Source organism: Aptenodytes patagonicus, chromosome 3 (genome assembly GCF_965638725.1).
Source record: "Aptenodytes patagonicus chromosome 3, bAptPat1.pri.cur, whole genome shotgun sequence".
Taxonomy (NCBI): Eukaryota; Metazoa; Chordata; class Aves; order Sphenisciformes; family Spheniscidae; genus Aptenodytes; species Aptenodytes patagonicus.
This window is the reverse complement of record NC_134951.1, coordinates 57,928,993-57,946,349: the sequence shown is the minus strand read 5'-3', so window position 1 is coordinate 57,946,349 and position 17,357 is coordinate 57,928,993. Positions and strand designations below refer to the sequence as shown.

Sequence of the window (17,357 nt, the reverse complement as noted above, 5' to 3'; positions counted from 1 at the left end):
TTCTAAATAGTTACAGCTTCTGACATGAAATGGTTAATACGTTTCTCATCATTAGATTAAATTTCAGGAATTTCAAACCTTTCCTCAAAACTATGCTAAATTAACTTTTCTAGGCAACCCCAGGGTAGTATGGAACAGCAGGTTTTGATCTGTAATCTGCATACTGCTAGAGATCATAGAATATTTCTAATTGGGCTGTGAAAGGTAACCAGGAGAGTTAGAGATCTACTAGGGATCATAGGCTATTTCTAGCTGGGCCGTTAAAGGTAATTAAGTGAGCAAATATGTTTTTACTAGGCTTAAATTTGTTAGGTAAGCATCCACAATGCCATTGAAAAAATCTTAGGAGTTTGCATGTGATGACAAGAAGGCATCTTGTTATTTTATTTATTTGCTGTGACATATGACAAAATATAATTTGTGCAGGACCATCGTTTATTTTTATCTTGTACTTGCTTTCGTTATGAATGACTGCTATTGTCTAGAATGTTTTTTGTAAATTCTGCTGTGCCCTTTTCCTTCCAGATTTTTTCCCTGTCCCAACTCTTATAACTGTTTCTGCCAACAAGTTGTTTCTTACTGACATAGACAATAATCACACCATATGGGAACTTTCAGCAAAGACAAATGTAAAGGACATCTGTTATACTGCTAATGATGACAAAGCGTACTATATTGTAGAAGATTCTGTTTTTCTTCTGAATATTCAGACTACTTCAAAGTTTCAGGTATTCCTTTGTTCATTCACTTGCTTGAGAGAATCTAGGAAAATATGTGGCCATTATTGTCATTATTTTGGGGTTAATTATGTCAAAATTGCATATTTGGAACAGAAAAAAAGCAGCATGGTGAACAAAGCACATTTAATGGCAAAATACAGTGGGGAAAACAGAACTGGAAAGACACGATTTTCTTAATGACTGTCAGTTTGTATGAGATGTAATATGAAAGAGATTAGCTGGATAATTTTCCTTTCTAGCCGTACAATAAAAATATGTATAATATAATAAAATTCGGACTTCAATATTTTTGTCATCAATAGCTATTAGAATAGGCCAGAGTATGCCATTGGTAAAGTTGTCCTATTAAACATGTATGATTTTACTGACATCTGCTTTGTTGATAAGATATTTCAACAGATATTTAATTTAAAATTCACACTATTAAATACAAGAAATTTATTTTTTGTATCAAATGTAATTTAATTTAATTTGATTTCATTCTAATTTCAAGAATATGGAAGCAACATGGAAACAACAATTGATATTTGTGAAACAACAGTTTTCATTTGTATAAAAATATTGGAATCTTCGTTCCATGGCATCTCTTTATATTTTGACTTCTACTGGTCAAGTAGAAATTGTTTCGGAAACAAATCTAATTTCATAATGTCCTAGCATCAGGTGGGAAAATTCTGCTCTCAAGCAGTTTTAGTAATGTTTTTATTTTTTTCTTAAGTTTTTCAAAGATGCTTATCTTCGCAAAGCCACAGCCATCACAGTTGACTGGATTGCAAGACATCTCTTTGTTGCCCTGAAAACATCATGGAATGAAACCCAAATATTTGTTATTGATCTTGAGCTCAAGATAAAATCTCTAAAAGCCCTGAACATGCAGTTGGGTGAAAGTAATTCAACTGTATCATCTCTGTTGTCATATCCTTTCTTAAGGTAAGGTATATATTACTAACAACTTTTTAAAGCATCTTTTAAACATGATTTTAATGAAATCATCAACTATTAAAGACCAAAAAGGACTTTTTATAGTATATGAGTCTTTTGCATTGTGTAAATCTCAGAAATTTCTGAATTAGTTCTACTTTTATACTGCTAGTTTAGCGCGGACATATCTAATTTCAAAAAGATGTCTGTGTTTGAGTAAAGATTTCAAATGATACTTAAATATTTATAGGTTCTTCTATTTAAGTGATGCAAATGAAAGTCAGCAGCAGACAACAATTTTTTACAGTAACCATTTTATCCAGAATAGTCAGTTATTGTGACCTTCCATTCAAAAATATCCTTTAAACACCTGGAATCACTCTGCAAGTATGCTGCTGTAGTTACCTTGCTTAAAATGTTTGGGAGGTGTGTGACTGTAGTCACTTACAGGACTGCATTTAGGGCAGATTGCTCAGATTGAAGTTTTTCTACTGTAAGCAATGCATTTTATTTGATAGCCGCTTGTACTGGATGGAAGAGCTTGGTTATGGCAGCCGCATGTTTTATTATGATATTCTGAATAACACCGTGCACCACATTTTGGGATACATATCAGCAGAACAGATGAGGAACTACTGCACCTGTAATGTGGCAGAAGCAGAGCTAGGAAGACCTATGAGTATAGATGTGTCTGACTCCAAGAATCCCCAGCTGCTCTTTATCAGAGGAAGAGATGAAATATGGGCCTCAGATGTGGATGGTTGCTACTGCTGGAGAATTGCCAAAATACCAAGTTTTCAAGGTCTGAGTGCTCTGTTTTGTTTCTCGGTAGTTTGTAATTCTTGCTGTCTCTTACCTGAAACAATATTCATTTCAGCAAAACAGCATTCATGAAGAACTTCCTTTATAAAATTGATTCATCTATAGGCAAGATGGACAAAATGTTTGTGTTCTGTGTTTCCAGTTGTATACCCTGTTGATACAAACTAGGAGAAAGAACAGTGTGAGGATATTTACTGATGCAATATGTATTCTGGTAAGATGTAAATCAAATGGAGACACTACAGCCCCAAATGCTACTTGTCAATAGATTTCACTTACAGTATTAACACATTATTTTGCTAGGGTTTCATATTAGATACACTTATTACGGTTTAGCTCAATGAAAAGATACAATACTATCTTAAGTTATTCCTGAAAGTGGCATTGCAGACTTCAATATGTGGGGAGGGTACTTCATGCAGGTAGAGTCTTGTATGACAACTTATCTATGTTGCACTTCTTTTAATGATAACATTTAATCTTGGTTGCTCAGTTTTCAGCTCAATTCTGGAGGAGTGCTGGTAAAGCTGTTCTGTTACCAGAGGAGCTGTCTTAACTGTTCCTGGGAGATGGCAGAGCACTGTGGTTTTCATCTTGGAAAAATGATGACAGTTTCTATAGACGACTCTTGCTCTGTGTTTTATTTCTGGTGTTTGTTAATTGAATTGCAGTTCTCATAATTATGGATAATAAAAAGCCTCCAAATCTACACTTGTAAACTGAAATAACAAAGTGTCTCAGCTTCGTGAGACCTATTGGAAAATATCAGAAGTCTCTTTTCCAGGGGAGGTCTTTGAAGATAACGGTATGACCAAGATACTCACCCATATTGACTCACTGTGAATACAAGCACGCATCTGCTCTTGTAAAATTGTCTGCTCAGGGTTTATTCTGAAGCTTAACTATACAATGTTTTCCTACAGGTAAGAAAATTGGCAGCTTGACTGTAGATAAGAAATTTATATACTGGAGTACTGAAACGAAAGAATACACTGAAATTTGGCTAGCAAATAAAGAAAGCACAAGACACTTTCTTCAGAAGAGAGCAAATCATGAGCTGAAAATCTTAGCCTACAGCTCAGCAGCGCAATTGTATCCAGGTATAGGGGATTGTTTTGTAAATGTAACAAATTTATTTCAGAGCATGTATTTGAGTGGCAGATCATGCTATGTGTATTTATGTAAAGTATGATTTATGGATTCAGGTACCTTCTAGAGGGAAACTATTCATTATGCACATTTTTAAAAGGATGAATGTAAGGACTGGCCTTGTGTTGGATCACATGGAAGGTCATGATGATGAATATTGCCCGAGTTTCAAAGGCTCAGGATGTTAATGCCAAACCATGCATATTTTCAAAGTTGTGTCAAATCTGGAGATTTAGAAAATGTGGTGCACATTAAAGCACAGAAAAAGAGCACACGTGTCTACAAAGTGTTGTAGCAAGAGTTTGATAATGATCCCTGTTATGGTACAGATTTCTGGTTTTGTTCACAAGTATGCAAAGCTGAAAAAAATCGTCTGCCCTTCCAAAGACAGAGAGAGAAGAAATCTGCTTATTAAAATGATTTATAAAGAAGTACCTGAGAGGCAATTACAGCTTACATTATAGTAGACCCAGGCTTCACTTAGAAATCCTAGTATTTTAAACAAACCGTTGTAGAATGATAATGAAAGAAATAAAAATTAGTTTTAATAGAAAGTTAGGATCCATGGTACCTATACGGATTATCTTTGTAAATGCAGAGGTTTAGAACAGTTATTAGCATGATGAATATATTCAAAATAATTCTTTAACTTCAGTTTAGCATAAAAATCTGACAAATATACAAGAGAATATTTTAACAAGATGGACTTCTTTGGAATAAAAGCATTTCACATTGTTTTGGGCAGCCAGTAGAGTTACTCCTGCCTGCAGCTGCTCTGACCGATGCCCAGGCTATTCTTACCAGCACTTTGGGCAAGTTTGTTCCCATGAGGTCTGTGTGGGCTTGGCATTGGTGCAGAAGCCTGGTTTGGCCCTGGTACAGAATGTACCGATCCCTGTCCCCAGGGATAGGGTTTCCTGCAAGAGCCCCAGGCTTAGCTGGTGCAGAAAGGGAATAACCGAATTTCAGTCCAAAGGGATTATTTCTACCCAGACATCCCCACAGAGCTCTTCTTATTTACATTGACTGCTGCAAATATATTTGGAGGAATACACAGTCTTGGCATTCGGCGGGGGAGGGCAATGCACAGAATTATTCACACAAGTTTAAGATAAAAGTAAATGAACTTACTAAAATAAGAAAAAAAATATTTTCTTCTCCTTCTCAATACTGAAAGCAAATGGTGTATATATGAAAAAGTGATGTTTGCAAAGACCAGCTGGGTTGACTGACATGCTTTTTATTGCTTTAGTGATAAGAGCAAAGAGTACTGCTAGAGTTTCCTTTCATTCTAACCTATTTAATTGCCATCCAGAGATGTGATGTCAGTTGATCATTTAACACATCAGAAGTACTCAGTGAAAATTATTGTCCTGTCACAGATTCTGTGAGAGAATGATTTCTCTTCAGGGTTAGGAGGAAGGGGACTGAATATGTAGTGAAGGATTTTCTTGTCAGGGTAAACACATTTCTATGGAACTGCCTGACAGAAACTTTAACTCTGAAAATGACTCAATTCTTTATTCCATCTGGGACTTTTCCCATGGGAGTTTTACTACTCTAGGTAACCGTAAAATCGACAAAGACTCAAACTTACATTTATTTCTGTTGAACAGAATCTGACTTTGGTAGGGGGTTGCTCATTTAGGAAGAAAAGATCTTGACAATGAGGTCAGTTCCTCTGGCCTAAGGGCAAACACTTGTCCTTGTACCATCTTCCCCATGCATGTGCCTTAATCTTTTTCTTCTTGGCCACAAGTCCGTTTAATATATTTTTAATTTTTTTTTTAAAGTACACCAAGTGATGGGGGGTTTTCTTTTGTTACTTTTCATTTACTGTCAGAGAGTAGTTTTCTATTGTTTTCTCCCTATAGACTCCTTTTATCCTTCCAAAATTTGTCTCCCCTTTCCCCGTTGTTACTATGAACTTTACACATGAAAAGCTATTTGAAAGAAAAGAGAGATAACATTTAATTGCTAGAGAAAGCTACTCTCTATTCTGCATATCTGTCTTTCTTGTGACAAGCAAGTTTGGACTCATCAGTGTGCACTGCCCTTGATAACACAGCAGCTACGATCTGGATTTCCAAGGTGTTCAGGTACTTAAAGAAGAACCTAAATTCTTCAGTAAATCTGTACCTTTAGTAAATCTGTATCTTATCAAAGATAAATGAGACTTTACTTTGATGACCGCTATTTTTGTGTCCATGAAAGTAATCAAATAAAGTACATTCAGGTGGGATTTTTTTCTGTTTCTGTTTGTGAAAGCAGAGAGAATACTTTGTGGTTATGCTTTCTCATAGGAATGGTGGTAGAATCCCATGCAAGTTTGGATTGGTCCAGCAGTAATTTTTTTTTTTTTTTAATGTCTTTCTAGATAAAAGATGCCTGATTCTATTGCCAGACACTGAGAAACCTACTATCCTTGATACAACAAACACCAGTTTTAAGATAAGCTTGCCATCTGTCACACCACAGCAGCTATGCCCCGGCATATCGCAGCCTACGCCTACATATCTGGTATTTCTCGGACAAATGACTAACAACAGCAGGAATTCAAGCTACTGTTTGTCTGCTCTGCAGCAAAAAACATTGGTATGGCTATTTGGAACAAAAATGCACGTGATATCATATATAAACAGGGAATGTGATACCACTTCTAATAATTTTATAAGCCATTCTGTAACTTTCTATTAGGGAGTTTTTCCACTTCTACATCCCCAACAGTAATTCCCCTTTCTGTTTGTTATTTGTTAAGTGGTAGATCCCTTAGCTTTCCTTTGTGCAAGTACTCCTCTACTTTTTAACAGGTCTTTGCTAAAATCCTGTTGAAACGGGTCTTCAGTTTCTACTTGTAAAAAGAGCAGTTGTGGTTGATATTAATCTGTTTAAATAACTCTTGAGACTGTCCAGCAACCATATGGCTTGCCTTTATGTGTTTTGTGGTAGTTGTACTTGCCTTAGTAATTTTTTCTTCTGTTACATTTTTTTTGACTTTGCCATTTCCTATTTAAGTACCAGCCACTTAACAATGTGCTATTATAGCCATGCTAATTACACCTCAGCTTGTTTTTTGGTATGTGTTTTCTGTAATGACCTATTACCCAAACTATCATTTTAACATTCTTTTTTAAACACTAAAATGTATTAGAATACAAAAGCACTACTGTATTATTTTTTAACACTCATTTTATTGACAGATGATTGGTGTGACATATGACTCTCTTCTAAGAATACAGGTTTATTATCTGATTTCGTATTACAGGAATTTCAGGGTCCTATAGCCATCATAGACAACCTACAGCCATTTTCAAGTTATGTCATACAAGTTGCAGTGAAAACCTACTATTCAGATGAGGAAGTGCTGCCTATGGGAAGAGAGACAATTGGCACAACCCTATATGGAGGTTTGTTTCACATTTTATTCTGATTTTTAACAGAATTCTCATCTCAGTTAAAGGAAGGGGTGTGTAAGTTTGGGTTGCAAATCAGAAAGCAGAGAAATTTTCCGCTTAAAATGTAACCTGTGTAGATCTTCATAAGGTTTTGGCAACCAGACTTGATAAATCTATAAGATTCAAAAGACATGTATGTATCCTTTAATGCTTTTACTCATTAGCTTACTGAGGAAAGATAAGCTATGGTTAAAAGTGGCTAAACAGTTGCAGTTTCTGCCTTGGACCACATTTTTAATAAGTTGTGTTTGAATGCGTATGTGGTTACATATGTTTAAATATGTGTGTTAGGTATTCATTCAGCATTAAGATTTTTCCCCTTGGCTTGACATTTTTTTCATAATTACTGTTTCTTAGGGTAATGCAGATTTGATTTATTGTGTACCAGGCTGAAAAGACAACACTTCACTTTTACTTCTCCTGGCCTGAATGCCAATAGCACATTTTCAGTGGGTTTCAAGAATTTTGATGTGCCCTTCTCAGTCCCTTTCACACTAGAAGAAGAAAGCTAGGAGTAGTGCTCTGCGCTTGAATGTTCATTGTGTCATTTAGGGCAGAGAGTGGACTGGTTAGGGATTACCTAAAAATAAATAAATACATCAGTAAACTTATCTAATTATGGCAGAAGGAAGCTAAGAAACTCTGGTGGGAGTGAAAGGGTGAGAGAGGTATGAGTGAAGGCAAGAGGCCAAGATATGATGGCAAGGCAGACAAATGTAATTGTATTTAAGCAGAGCTACCTCTGTACTCTGTGATGAGGTGTGACCTGCTGATGCAATGGAAGAGGACAGGGACAAGAGCTTGTAGCAGCGTCTAAGAGAGCAGGTAGCTGCAGCCTAGAAAAGGATAACAGGAGCACAGCTCAATTTCTGGAAAAGCAGGAGGCATTCACAAAGTGACAAGCCAAGGCTACCTTTGGGGAAAACCTGCACATAGTGCTGTCCATAAGAGACAAGATGCAGTGCAAGTGAAAGGTGTATTTTATTTTAAAGGTTTTCCCCTGAGTACAAAGTTGCTTTTTAAAAAAAGACTGAGAAATGAAAGAAAAGACAAAAAAAAGCATGATCAAGAGCATCTAAATTCTATATAGCTTGTTGTTCAAGCTGGTTCTTTATTATTTGAGAGCTGGGCCTGTACTTCTGTAGCATGTTTAGTTTATAAAGCCAGTTTTCACCTCACATAATACATATGTACATATTACCTGATGATGTAGCTCAAGAAACATGTCTAGGTTAACACCTCCTCCACTTCCTGCTTTGGGTGTGTGATTTTGCAAATTTCCCTTTCTGTTGTTATAGTCCAAAGGACCGTCCATCTCTTCAGTGCTCTCTTAGCGAACTCAGTCGTGTTAAACACACTTGTTTTATTTAGGGCACATTTTCCAGAACAAGAAGTGGGGGACTTCTGTAAGAGTTCTGCTGTTGATGCGTAGTCCATGTTACATTATGAAGGACCTATAACTCCACTCAGCACACACTGATTATCCAGCTGATCATAGCAAGCTACGGTTTTGCCTGATCACTGGTATATTTCTTACTGTGTCTTCTGCTCTTGCATTCATCCTCCACCCTTTACCTTCATAGTTATCCTCTCCACCCTGTTCTGGAGTTTCCATTGCAGAACACAGATCTGGTGCTGCCTTAACTGCCCTAACTAAATAGAAACCAGCAATGTTGGTTTTGTTTGTGGGTTCAGGCCTCTGTTTGAGTCCAAAACTACTGACTGCTCATCTTGTCATACTTGATGAAACTTGGGGCATGTCATAGCAAGGAAACTCAACTCTGCTGCACTTTAATGCAGACCCAGGTGCTGGCACTGTGAATGCCAGCATGTCTCCCATCTGTCCTTGAAGCCAACATGGCCCAGAAGCTTTCCTCAAATGCCACAAGGGCAAATGAGATTCATAGGCAGCCCGAGTTCAAGATGTCCTTATTCTTTGAGAATACTACTAGTCTGAGCTAGATGCCTCCTGTGGTTGGAAATACCTTAATTGGGGCAGGAAGATGCTTCTGCTCACTCCCTGCTTCACTCTGCCTGTTTGCAGCTGTGGGGAAGCTACTGTCCCAGTTTCCCTGCAGCTCTTGTCATCTCCCAGAAAAAAAAGGATCATCTGAAGATGCATACTATGCCTTTGCATATGTTGTCTTGCATTGCAACCCAACCCAATAGAAGTACCTTGCTCAGCACTTTTTCTTGTTTTGCATGCGCGTGTACACTTGTATCTGTCTTCATGAGGACTTGCCTTTGTGCTGCTCTTCAGATAATTTTCTCATCATTGGAGTGATGCTGCTGGACTCACTCGATGAAAACATGGAAAATTATAAGTGCTAGCTATTCCCTGTAGTATGCATAGCACTTGCTTGCTCTTCTGTTGTGTCAGATTTGCTCTGCAGCTGTGCTCCATTCATTGTGCCTGGTGTCACCAGCCAGGGTCAGCTTGATCCACATACATAAACTCGTCACTTCCATAGCCATCAGGCACCTCTGATAATACCCAAATCAGCAAGGCAGAATTATAGCCAAGCCTATATGGCAGCCTGTTTATGTTTTGCAGGAAAGACTGAGGAGATGGTACCTAGGGATGCTTGCTGTTGAACTCACAGTGATGGGGGAATGCTATAGTCCCCACCTTTACTAGTTTTCCTGCCTGGCTTTTGTCCTGCAGAGTTGGAGCAGTTCTCCTCTGAAAGAGGGTGAGGGAGTGAATTGAGAGGCACAGTAGCAACTGGTCCTTGGACATTAGCTCACTTAACCCAGCTACAGAAGGGCTGGCTGTAGCTGCCATACAGCTGTGCAGACTGTGAAGCTATGGGGATATTAGTGACATGCATCTAGGGCTGTCCACACCACAGCAGGAGTCCTAAGGTTTCCCCTTCTCTCTCTTTACCTCTGCTTGGCTTCTGTCTGCTTCAGAAGGTGCTGAAGCAACTGGAATTGAAGTAAGCACAGCCAACACTGTGTTTTTCTTACTTGTCTCAACATCTCTTTCCCTTACTGATCAACTGGGCCCAAGGAAATATTTTATCCAGAATAGCTGGCAACAAGTACATGCCAGGGGTCATGATTCCCTTTCTTCTTCTCTTGTGGATGTACTCTGTGGTTTCTTTAAAGGCTCATCCATAGAAAAAGTAACCTCTCTTTTTGCCACCATTTTCCACAGGAGGGCATCACCTGTGACCTGCCAGTGGCTCGTCTTATGCACAGATCATTCCTTTTCTCTTGTTCTGGGAGCAGTCATATTTTTCCCCTTAAGAAAACCTCTGTTTAAGATGAACCTCTTTACGTCTTTCAAATGAAAGTGGAACAAGAGGTGCAGGCACAGTGCCACTCTTCTTTTGGGATCCAGGGATGCTATACTTTGGAAGTTCTAGTAATGGATGTGACTGTGCCCCTGTACTCGGCACTGGTGAGGCCGCACCTCAAATACTGTGTTCAGTTTTGGGCCCCTCACTACAAGAAGGACGTTGAGGTGCTGGAGCGTGTCCAGAGAAGGGCAACAAAGCTGGTGAAGGGTCTGGAGAACAAGTCTTCTGAGGAGCAGCTGAGGGAACTGGGGTTGTTTAGCCTGGAGAAAAGGAGGCTGAGGGGAGACCTCATCGCTCTCTACAACTCCCTGAAAGGAGGTTGTAGTGAGGTGGGTGTCGGTCTCTTCTCCCAAGTAACAAGCGATAGGACGAGAGGAAATGGCCTCAAGTTGCGCCAGGGGAGATTGGACATGAGGAAAAATGTCTTTACTGAAAGAGTGGTTAAACATTGGAAGAGGCTGCCCAGGGAAGTGGTTGAGTCCCCATCCCTGGAGGTATTTAAAAGACGTGTAGATGAGGCACTTAGGGACATGGTTTAGTGGGTGGTGGTGTTGGGTCGACGGTTGGACTCGATGATCTTAGAGGTCTTTTCCAACCTCAATGATTCTATGATTCTCTTCCAACCATGCTATTTTTTTTTCTTTTTAACAGTCAGATCTCTTAGCATCTGTGGCATCAATCAAATAGGCTCTCATCCTATGTGGATCTCTGAATATTATGAGCATATTCCTAAGGAGTCTATGGCAAAAAATAAGAAAAGCTGGCCTATGATCAGTAGATTTCAATTCTTTGCATGGGAATCCACATCTGTATTGTAAAATTTGTTTGACACACTGATTGAATAAGATTGAATACTATTGGGATGTGGCAAGAATTCACACTGTTGCTTCTTTGTGTGGTAAACTAAGCCATCCTGCAGCAATGTACACCCTTTCAGTGGCAAAACATAAAGGTAGCATATGAAATGGGAGACAGGGTTGCTCCACTGACATGGAATTTTTCAGTCTCAAGTTAAAATGAAACATGAAACTCAAAGCGGGCTTCTCTAGTTGGGGCAAAACAAAACGTAGGGATCAAAATAAAGTCCTAGGCAAAAAAAAAACCCAACAACAACAACCAAAAAAAACCCCAAAACATACCAGACCCCAAACCCTGAGCATTTTTAATATGTATTTGTATCAGCATTCAGAGCTTTTCACAATTTGTTGAAAAATTTCCAACCAGCTGTAAACCAAATGTATATGTGTCCTGGCACTTACTTATGTTCTCAATTTCATGAATGTAACTGCTAGTTTAAATTGTAATCAGATGCTGCTAGAGCCTCTTGAAGTGTGTGCACTATTTCACACCTCTGAAGCTGTGTGAATTCCCTCTGTCTTTCCCTCAATTCTGTAATGAAAGGAAAGAAACTTGGATTAATCTGTACTTTCCAACAAATAGCAAGATAGAGGGAATGAAAAAAAAAGGAAGGCAACTTGGAAAAATTAATGCATTGCTCTTGCCACAGAGTGTCACTCTTACTCCACATATGTTTTAGCTAGTGAAATGAGAAATTTGTCTTCTTTACTAGTCTAGCTTCTGCACATTTCACTTAAAAAATCTGCAGTCTTGCTACTAGGACATAAATTATAGCATATGTACTCATTATTCTGATATGTTGGGAACATAAATAGTGTAATGACTTCTTAACTTTTTACCTATCATCTGGACAGTTCAATAGGAAAAAAGAATTTTTAATGTAGAGTTGGGGCGTGTCATATTTCAAAGTCTGTGATCTCAAAGCTTCAAAGGAAGGGTTGATTTTTTCCAAAACAATTAGTGAGTAACCAGCTGGCATGGACATCAGACCAGCAATCCAGTTTCTTGCTTACACAGCTCAGCCAGACCATGTATTTCTGAGCAAAACTGTAAATCATAGCAAACAATGCTGAGTTTTGGGTTTTCGTCCTTCAGATTTTTCTGTTCAAGAAAAGACTTTCCAATGGGAATGGTGCATGGGTACTTTTTCTAGTGCATATCCAAGTAAGCATCATACTAAACTCACATCTGAGACCCTGATTACGAAACTAAGAGAGAGCAGGAATTCAGTGATATGACTGTAAATGTAGAGGTATAGGACAGCATCTGGGTGGGGTTTTTTTGTCTGTTTGCATGGTAGGATAGGCAAGGAGATACTAAAGAAGTCCCTTAAAATATTTTGAACTTGTCTGCAGCTGACTGACTATACAAGAATATGAGTTTTACATGTGTAGAGTGTCAGTCCTGTAAATGGATCATATTCATACGTTTATAACCTTTTTTCTTTCCTCAGTGACATTTCTTGACTTCTCTAAAAATAAAACAAACAAACAAACAAAACGCTAGTGAGATCTGCACCTAAAAGGAGATTAATTTTTCTTTCTGTTTCAGTACCAGAGGCAGTTGATTCCATTAAGACAGTGGTTTTGTCTGACACCACCATCAACATATCTTGGAGTGAACCTTTGAAGCCAAATGGACCTCTAGAATCCATCCGCTACCAAATCTCTGTCAATTTATTACCTCCTGTCCCAGCGACACCCTTGCGAAAAAGTGAATTTCCAAATGGGACACTTGCCTGGTCTGTCAGTGGGCTCCAATCCAGAACAAACAATTTATTCAAGGTATAATTACAAGCAGCTTTACCTGTTTGTTCACTAACCTGTAAATCTTTAGACCGCTCTTCTGGAAAGCTATATGTGTGTTTTGAAAATATGAGTTCAAAACTTGGCAGACTTCTCTCAGTCCTTTAGCCTTAAGGAAAATTAAACAACACAGTTTATTCCTACATAGGTTGTTCAGATTAAAACCTTAGAACTGAGATCTTTTCTATTTGGGGAGCAACTCACAGATCTCAAGAGTAAACAGGAGTTTCTGCTGCAGTCCTGCTGTTACTGCCCTGATACTTCATGCAACATGCTAAGAGAGGGTCAAGTGATGGGTAACCTCTGTTCTCAAAGGACGATGCCTGGAACTGTGACCTGCTTGTGAAGGACCAGGTGTAGTGCAATAAACAGGGCTATGTGAGTGCAAATGGGTCATGGTCAAAAGATAAAGGCTTTTCTCAGGAAAGCAACATAACTGAAACTCATAAAGGTGAAACCTCTACATGTTATATCAAGAGCAGACTCAGCCATTTTGCCAACTGCTGCTTTTCCTTGAAAAGTATTTTTTTTCTTAGTCCAATAAACCAAAAAGTATCTGATATATCCATATATAGGTGATGACTGAATTAATACTTGTCTGATTCTGTCTTGCAGCAGTCACATTTTAAATAAAAGTATATTATAGAATATGCCTACAAACTTCACAACAATAACAATATATCAATGTTGGCCCTTTAACAAATGCAGAGGACTAACAATGAGTTAAAAATGGAAGTAGGGTCTTGGCTATTTGGTGGCCTTTGAAGACAATTTCTGTAGACAAGAATATTGAAGGGTGGTTGCAAACCCTCTGATTTTGGATTTCATTGAAATATGATGCTGTCAGTGCAATAGAAGAAGTAGTTTCTTCCACTGTCCAGGCAAGTCATAGACAGAGGAAGATAGGAAATATAATAATAGGCCAGCCCCAGGCTAGCTAGCAGAAGCAGCAGAATGGGATACCCATCCATCAGCTGCTGCAGTTCACATGGACTCCCACATCAGCATCGCACGAAAACTTTGGTGGCTTGCGTAGTTATGCTGGGCTATGAGTGGTGAGAATTGAGGGGCAGACGCATCAGCCCCCCTGCCACCCCTGCTGTCAGACTCAGGCAGCAAGGCTTTTTGGACAACCAGGGCAGGGGGAGCAACATCCTGAAGTAACGGCAGTATTACATGCCTGAACACGTGTCATTGCTGTAAGAATGAGCAGAAAATAATAACGTGGAGATAACGTCAAGAAGGTGGAGGAACCAAAGGAGTTCAAAGTAGCAAGGACTAAAAAGGCAGTTGAAAGGCTCTGTTAGTATGTTGAAGAGGAAGACAAAAGGAAGAATAGGTTGCAGTATCTAGTGCTTCTTTTTGTTTAGTTTTTAGGAACAGGAGACCTGTGACTAGATATTTAACACAACTGCGTGAAGCCAACAGTAGCATAACAGCTCAGGAGAAGGAAAGATCAGGTTAAAGAATTTTATGTAGGTTATATGTATTTAAGTCAACAGCATCTGATGGCCTTAAACTATATAAGGAGGTGGTTAAAAACAGTCTGTGGATGTTCATGATTATCTTCTGTAACTTTTGGAAGAGAGGAAGTCCCATAGAAATAGCAAAAAAAAAGGTCACAGCTTCAAAAAGGAAATTATAGGCCACTTTGTGTAACTTCAGTACTTGAAGTTATTTTAAGGACATATACCGTTTTACTAGGACTATATTAGGACATATATAGGTATTATTAGGACTATATTAGGACAAAATGGTAAACAGTTGGTATACAAGCATCTAGAGGATAACAGAGGAATAAAAATGTCCAGTGTGGATTTGTAAGAACAAAACATACTGCTTCTCCCTTTACAGATGAAGGGTTAAAAGGAAAACAATAAATGATGTATCTAGACACCAGGGCTATCACCAGAGCGGCATTTTCAAAAGCAACCAAGTAAACATGTTGTCTGCAAAATGCACACTGGGTGCATCACAAATACAGTCAGAGAGTGTTTTTCACAGTTCATGCATGAGCCAGGAGAATATTCAGCTGATGACTGGAGGGGATCTGTTCTGGCCTTAATTTGATTTTGTGTTTTCGTTCATGATTTGGATGGTATAATGGGTAATACATATATATACATATATCTATACATCTATACGTAGGTATGTAAGTATGCGTACTCAAACATAGGTCATATTTGATTGTGGCTTAGTGGAAGGCAGCGTGCTAAGGCACCTCCTCACCTTGTGTTTTTGTGATTCTAAAACACTGCTCAGCATGTGATGTGACATCTGCATGCCTGTGTAAGAGCTTGTGGCATTTCAGAAAGGTCTAGAAAGAGATAAGTCTTGGTAGAAAGATGAAATGAGAAACTAAGAAGAGCCTCTGAGGAAGGGGACTCTAGGCCATGAACTTCCAGCCTGAAGATGTGTATGTAACACTACAGCTGTGAGGCTTAAAATGTTTCTACACCTATATCTATATTGCCTGAATATTGTCTTGTTTGCAAACAGCTAGTCTTCCAAACACTCAGAGTTGCTGAAGCCACCTTTCCAACTGGTCTGGTACTGTCCAGTTCATCCATTTCCTTACTAGGTTCTTGCTTTTCATCCCGACGAGAACTGGTTTTCTGAAAGTGTCCCTGTTATTGCAAAAACTTTTGAGACTCCACCTGCACCTGTCAACATAGTTCCCAGAAATACTAGTTTCCAGCTAGAATGGAGAGCTCCTCTGCACGTCAATGAAACCAGCTTCTGGTTTGAGCTGCGTAAGGTAAAAATAACCCTTAGTTTTTTTCGAGATCAGAGCAAATTTAACCCACTCTGTCCTGGTGAGCAGGACAGGGTGGCAGGATGTATATGAAGAGTCTCAGTGGTTAATTTGGGCATAGTGACGTCAGTCTTAGTGGCTCAGAAGGGGCAGGATGGAGGTAGTGTTTGCCAGGAACAAGGGGGAGTGCAGCTGCAACATTTAATACTCCATAGTGCCAAAGGACATCCTGGATGACCCCAACAGAATTCCTCTAGGGTCTCCTGTTTCAGTAGAGTCCTCTCCCTCTTTCCTCGCTGCCCTCCCCCAACCTGGCTGGTAGCTACAAATCCAATGTCTGTTTTGCACAAGAAAGAAAAGGGGTTTCCAGCATTAAATATCAGCTACAGCCTAGTATCTGAATTTTATTTTCCTGTGATAGAGGTTACGAGAAAATACCAGAGAGAAAAATGGGTCCAGTAGTGCAGACTGTAGAAGTAAGCGCTGCAGTGACAGCAGCATGGATGGAAGCTTCAGTTTCTAATGTCTGGACCACTGGACACAGAAAATGTCATGTGCTAAACTGGATCACGTAGATTCCTTAATATAGATAATCAGATTTATTAGGCCTACACCAAACATTTCCCATCTGCCCTATAACAAATTTCATTGCACAATTCCACTAAACCTCCTCCTTTCAATTACATCATGGCAAGCTGAACTCATGGGCACCTCACAGTGATCCAGAAATACAAGCTGCACAGAGATAAGCAAGGGGAAGGATCCTTTTGGCTGTGCAAAGGGGTCACTTAATCTGTTGTCCTTTGTGGCTGCCAAGACTTGTAGGTCTCCTGAAAACAAAGAAAAAAACTAGGTTTTGTGTCCTTGGTCTCTAAGAGGACAAAGTCCCGTGATTGAAACAGCACGTGCATAATCTCTCCCCTACAATATTAAAAGGTGGTGAAGTTGTTAATCTACCCAGGAATAGAACTGTGACACATTTTCAGCAGAGCAAGAAAGTTGACCACGATGATATTTTGTTTTTCTAGTGGCAAACAAAAAGTGACTGGTTTTCTCCTGCAAGCACTACGTGCACAGCAGATCTTGTTTACACATGCAATCTCACAGGAACTCTTCCTTCATCCAACTACTTTGTAAGAGTAACAGTAGTTTATATTACAGGAGTGAAAAGCACTTCCTCTTCAACAAGCTTTAAAACTACAGGTAAGCAATTAGTGTAGGATAACAAGATTTTAAGACTGTTTTAAGGACGTGGATAATCAAACAAAATATTTCATAAAATTTAGCAGGTAATTTTCTTATACTAAGAGCCAATAGTTGTGTGTGTTTGAAAAATAAATAACACAGCACCATAACTGCAAAAGTAATAGGAGGAAAGAAATGAGGTTCACTTCTAAGTGGAACAGAGGAAAAGAGTGAAGGAAACTGAAATGAAACGCCTCATGTGAACTCATAACTACTGGTGAAAGGCTGCATGTGAATAAAAATTTTGAAATTTGTCCATCACAAAGAGAAGGCCAAAGATTAATTATCCATGGGGATTATTG

General features: G+C 38.9%; 1 protein-coding gene across 1 annotated transcript in view; it reads left to right on the top strand.

The window, feature by feature from the left end:
* ROS1 (ROS proto-oncogene 1, receptor tyrosine kinase) overlaps positions 1–17,357 on the top strand; it is a 77,597-nt gene that overhangs the window by 32,770 nt on the left and 27,470 nt on the right. The window contains exons 24-32 of the mRNA XM_076333476.1: positions 526–728; positions 1,459–1,670; positions 2,180–2,463; positions 3,407–3,583; positions 6,010–6,227; positions 6,898–7,039; positions 12,802–13,034; positions 15,637–15,813; positions 16,839–17,013. Of these exons, the coding sequence (XP_076189591.1) occupies positions 526–728; positions 1,459–1,670; positions 2,180–2,463; positions 3,407–3,583; positions 6,010–6,227; positions 6,898–7,039; positions 12,802–13,034; positions 15,637–15,813; positions 16,839–17,013 (1,821 nt within the window). The remainder of the gene's footprint in view (positions 1–525; positions 729–1,458; positions 1,671–2,179; positions 2,464–3,406; positions 3,584–6,009; positions 6,228–6,897; positions 7,040–12,801; positions 13,035–15,636; positions 15,814–16,838; positions 17,014–17,357) is intronic.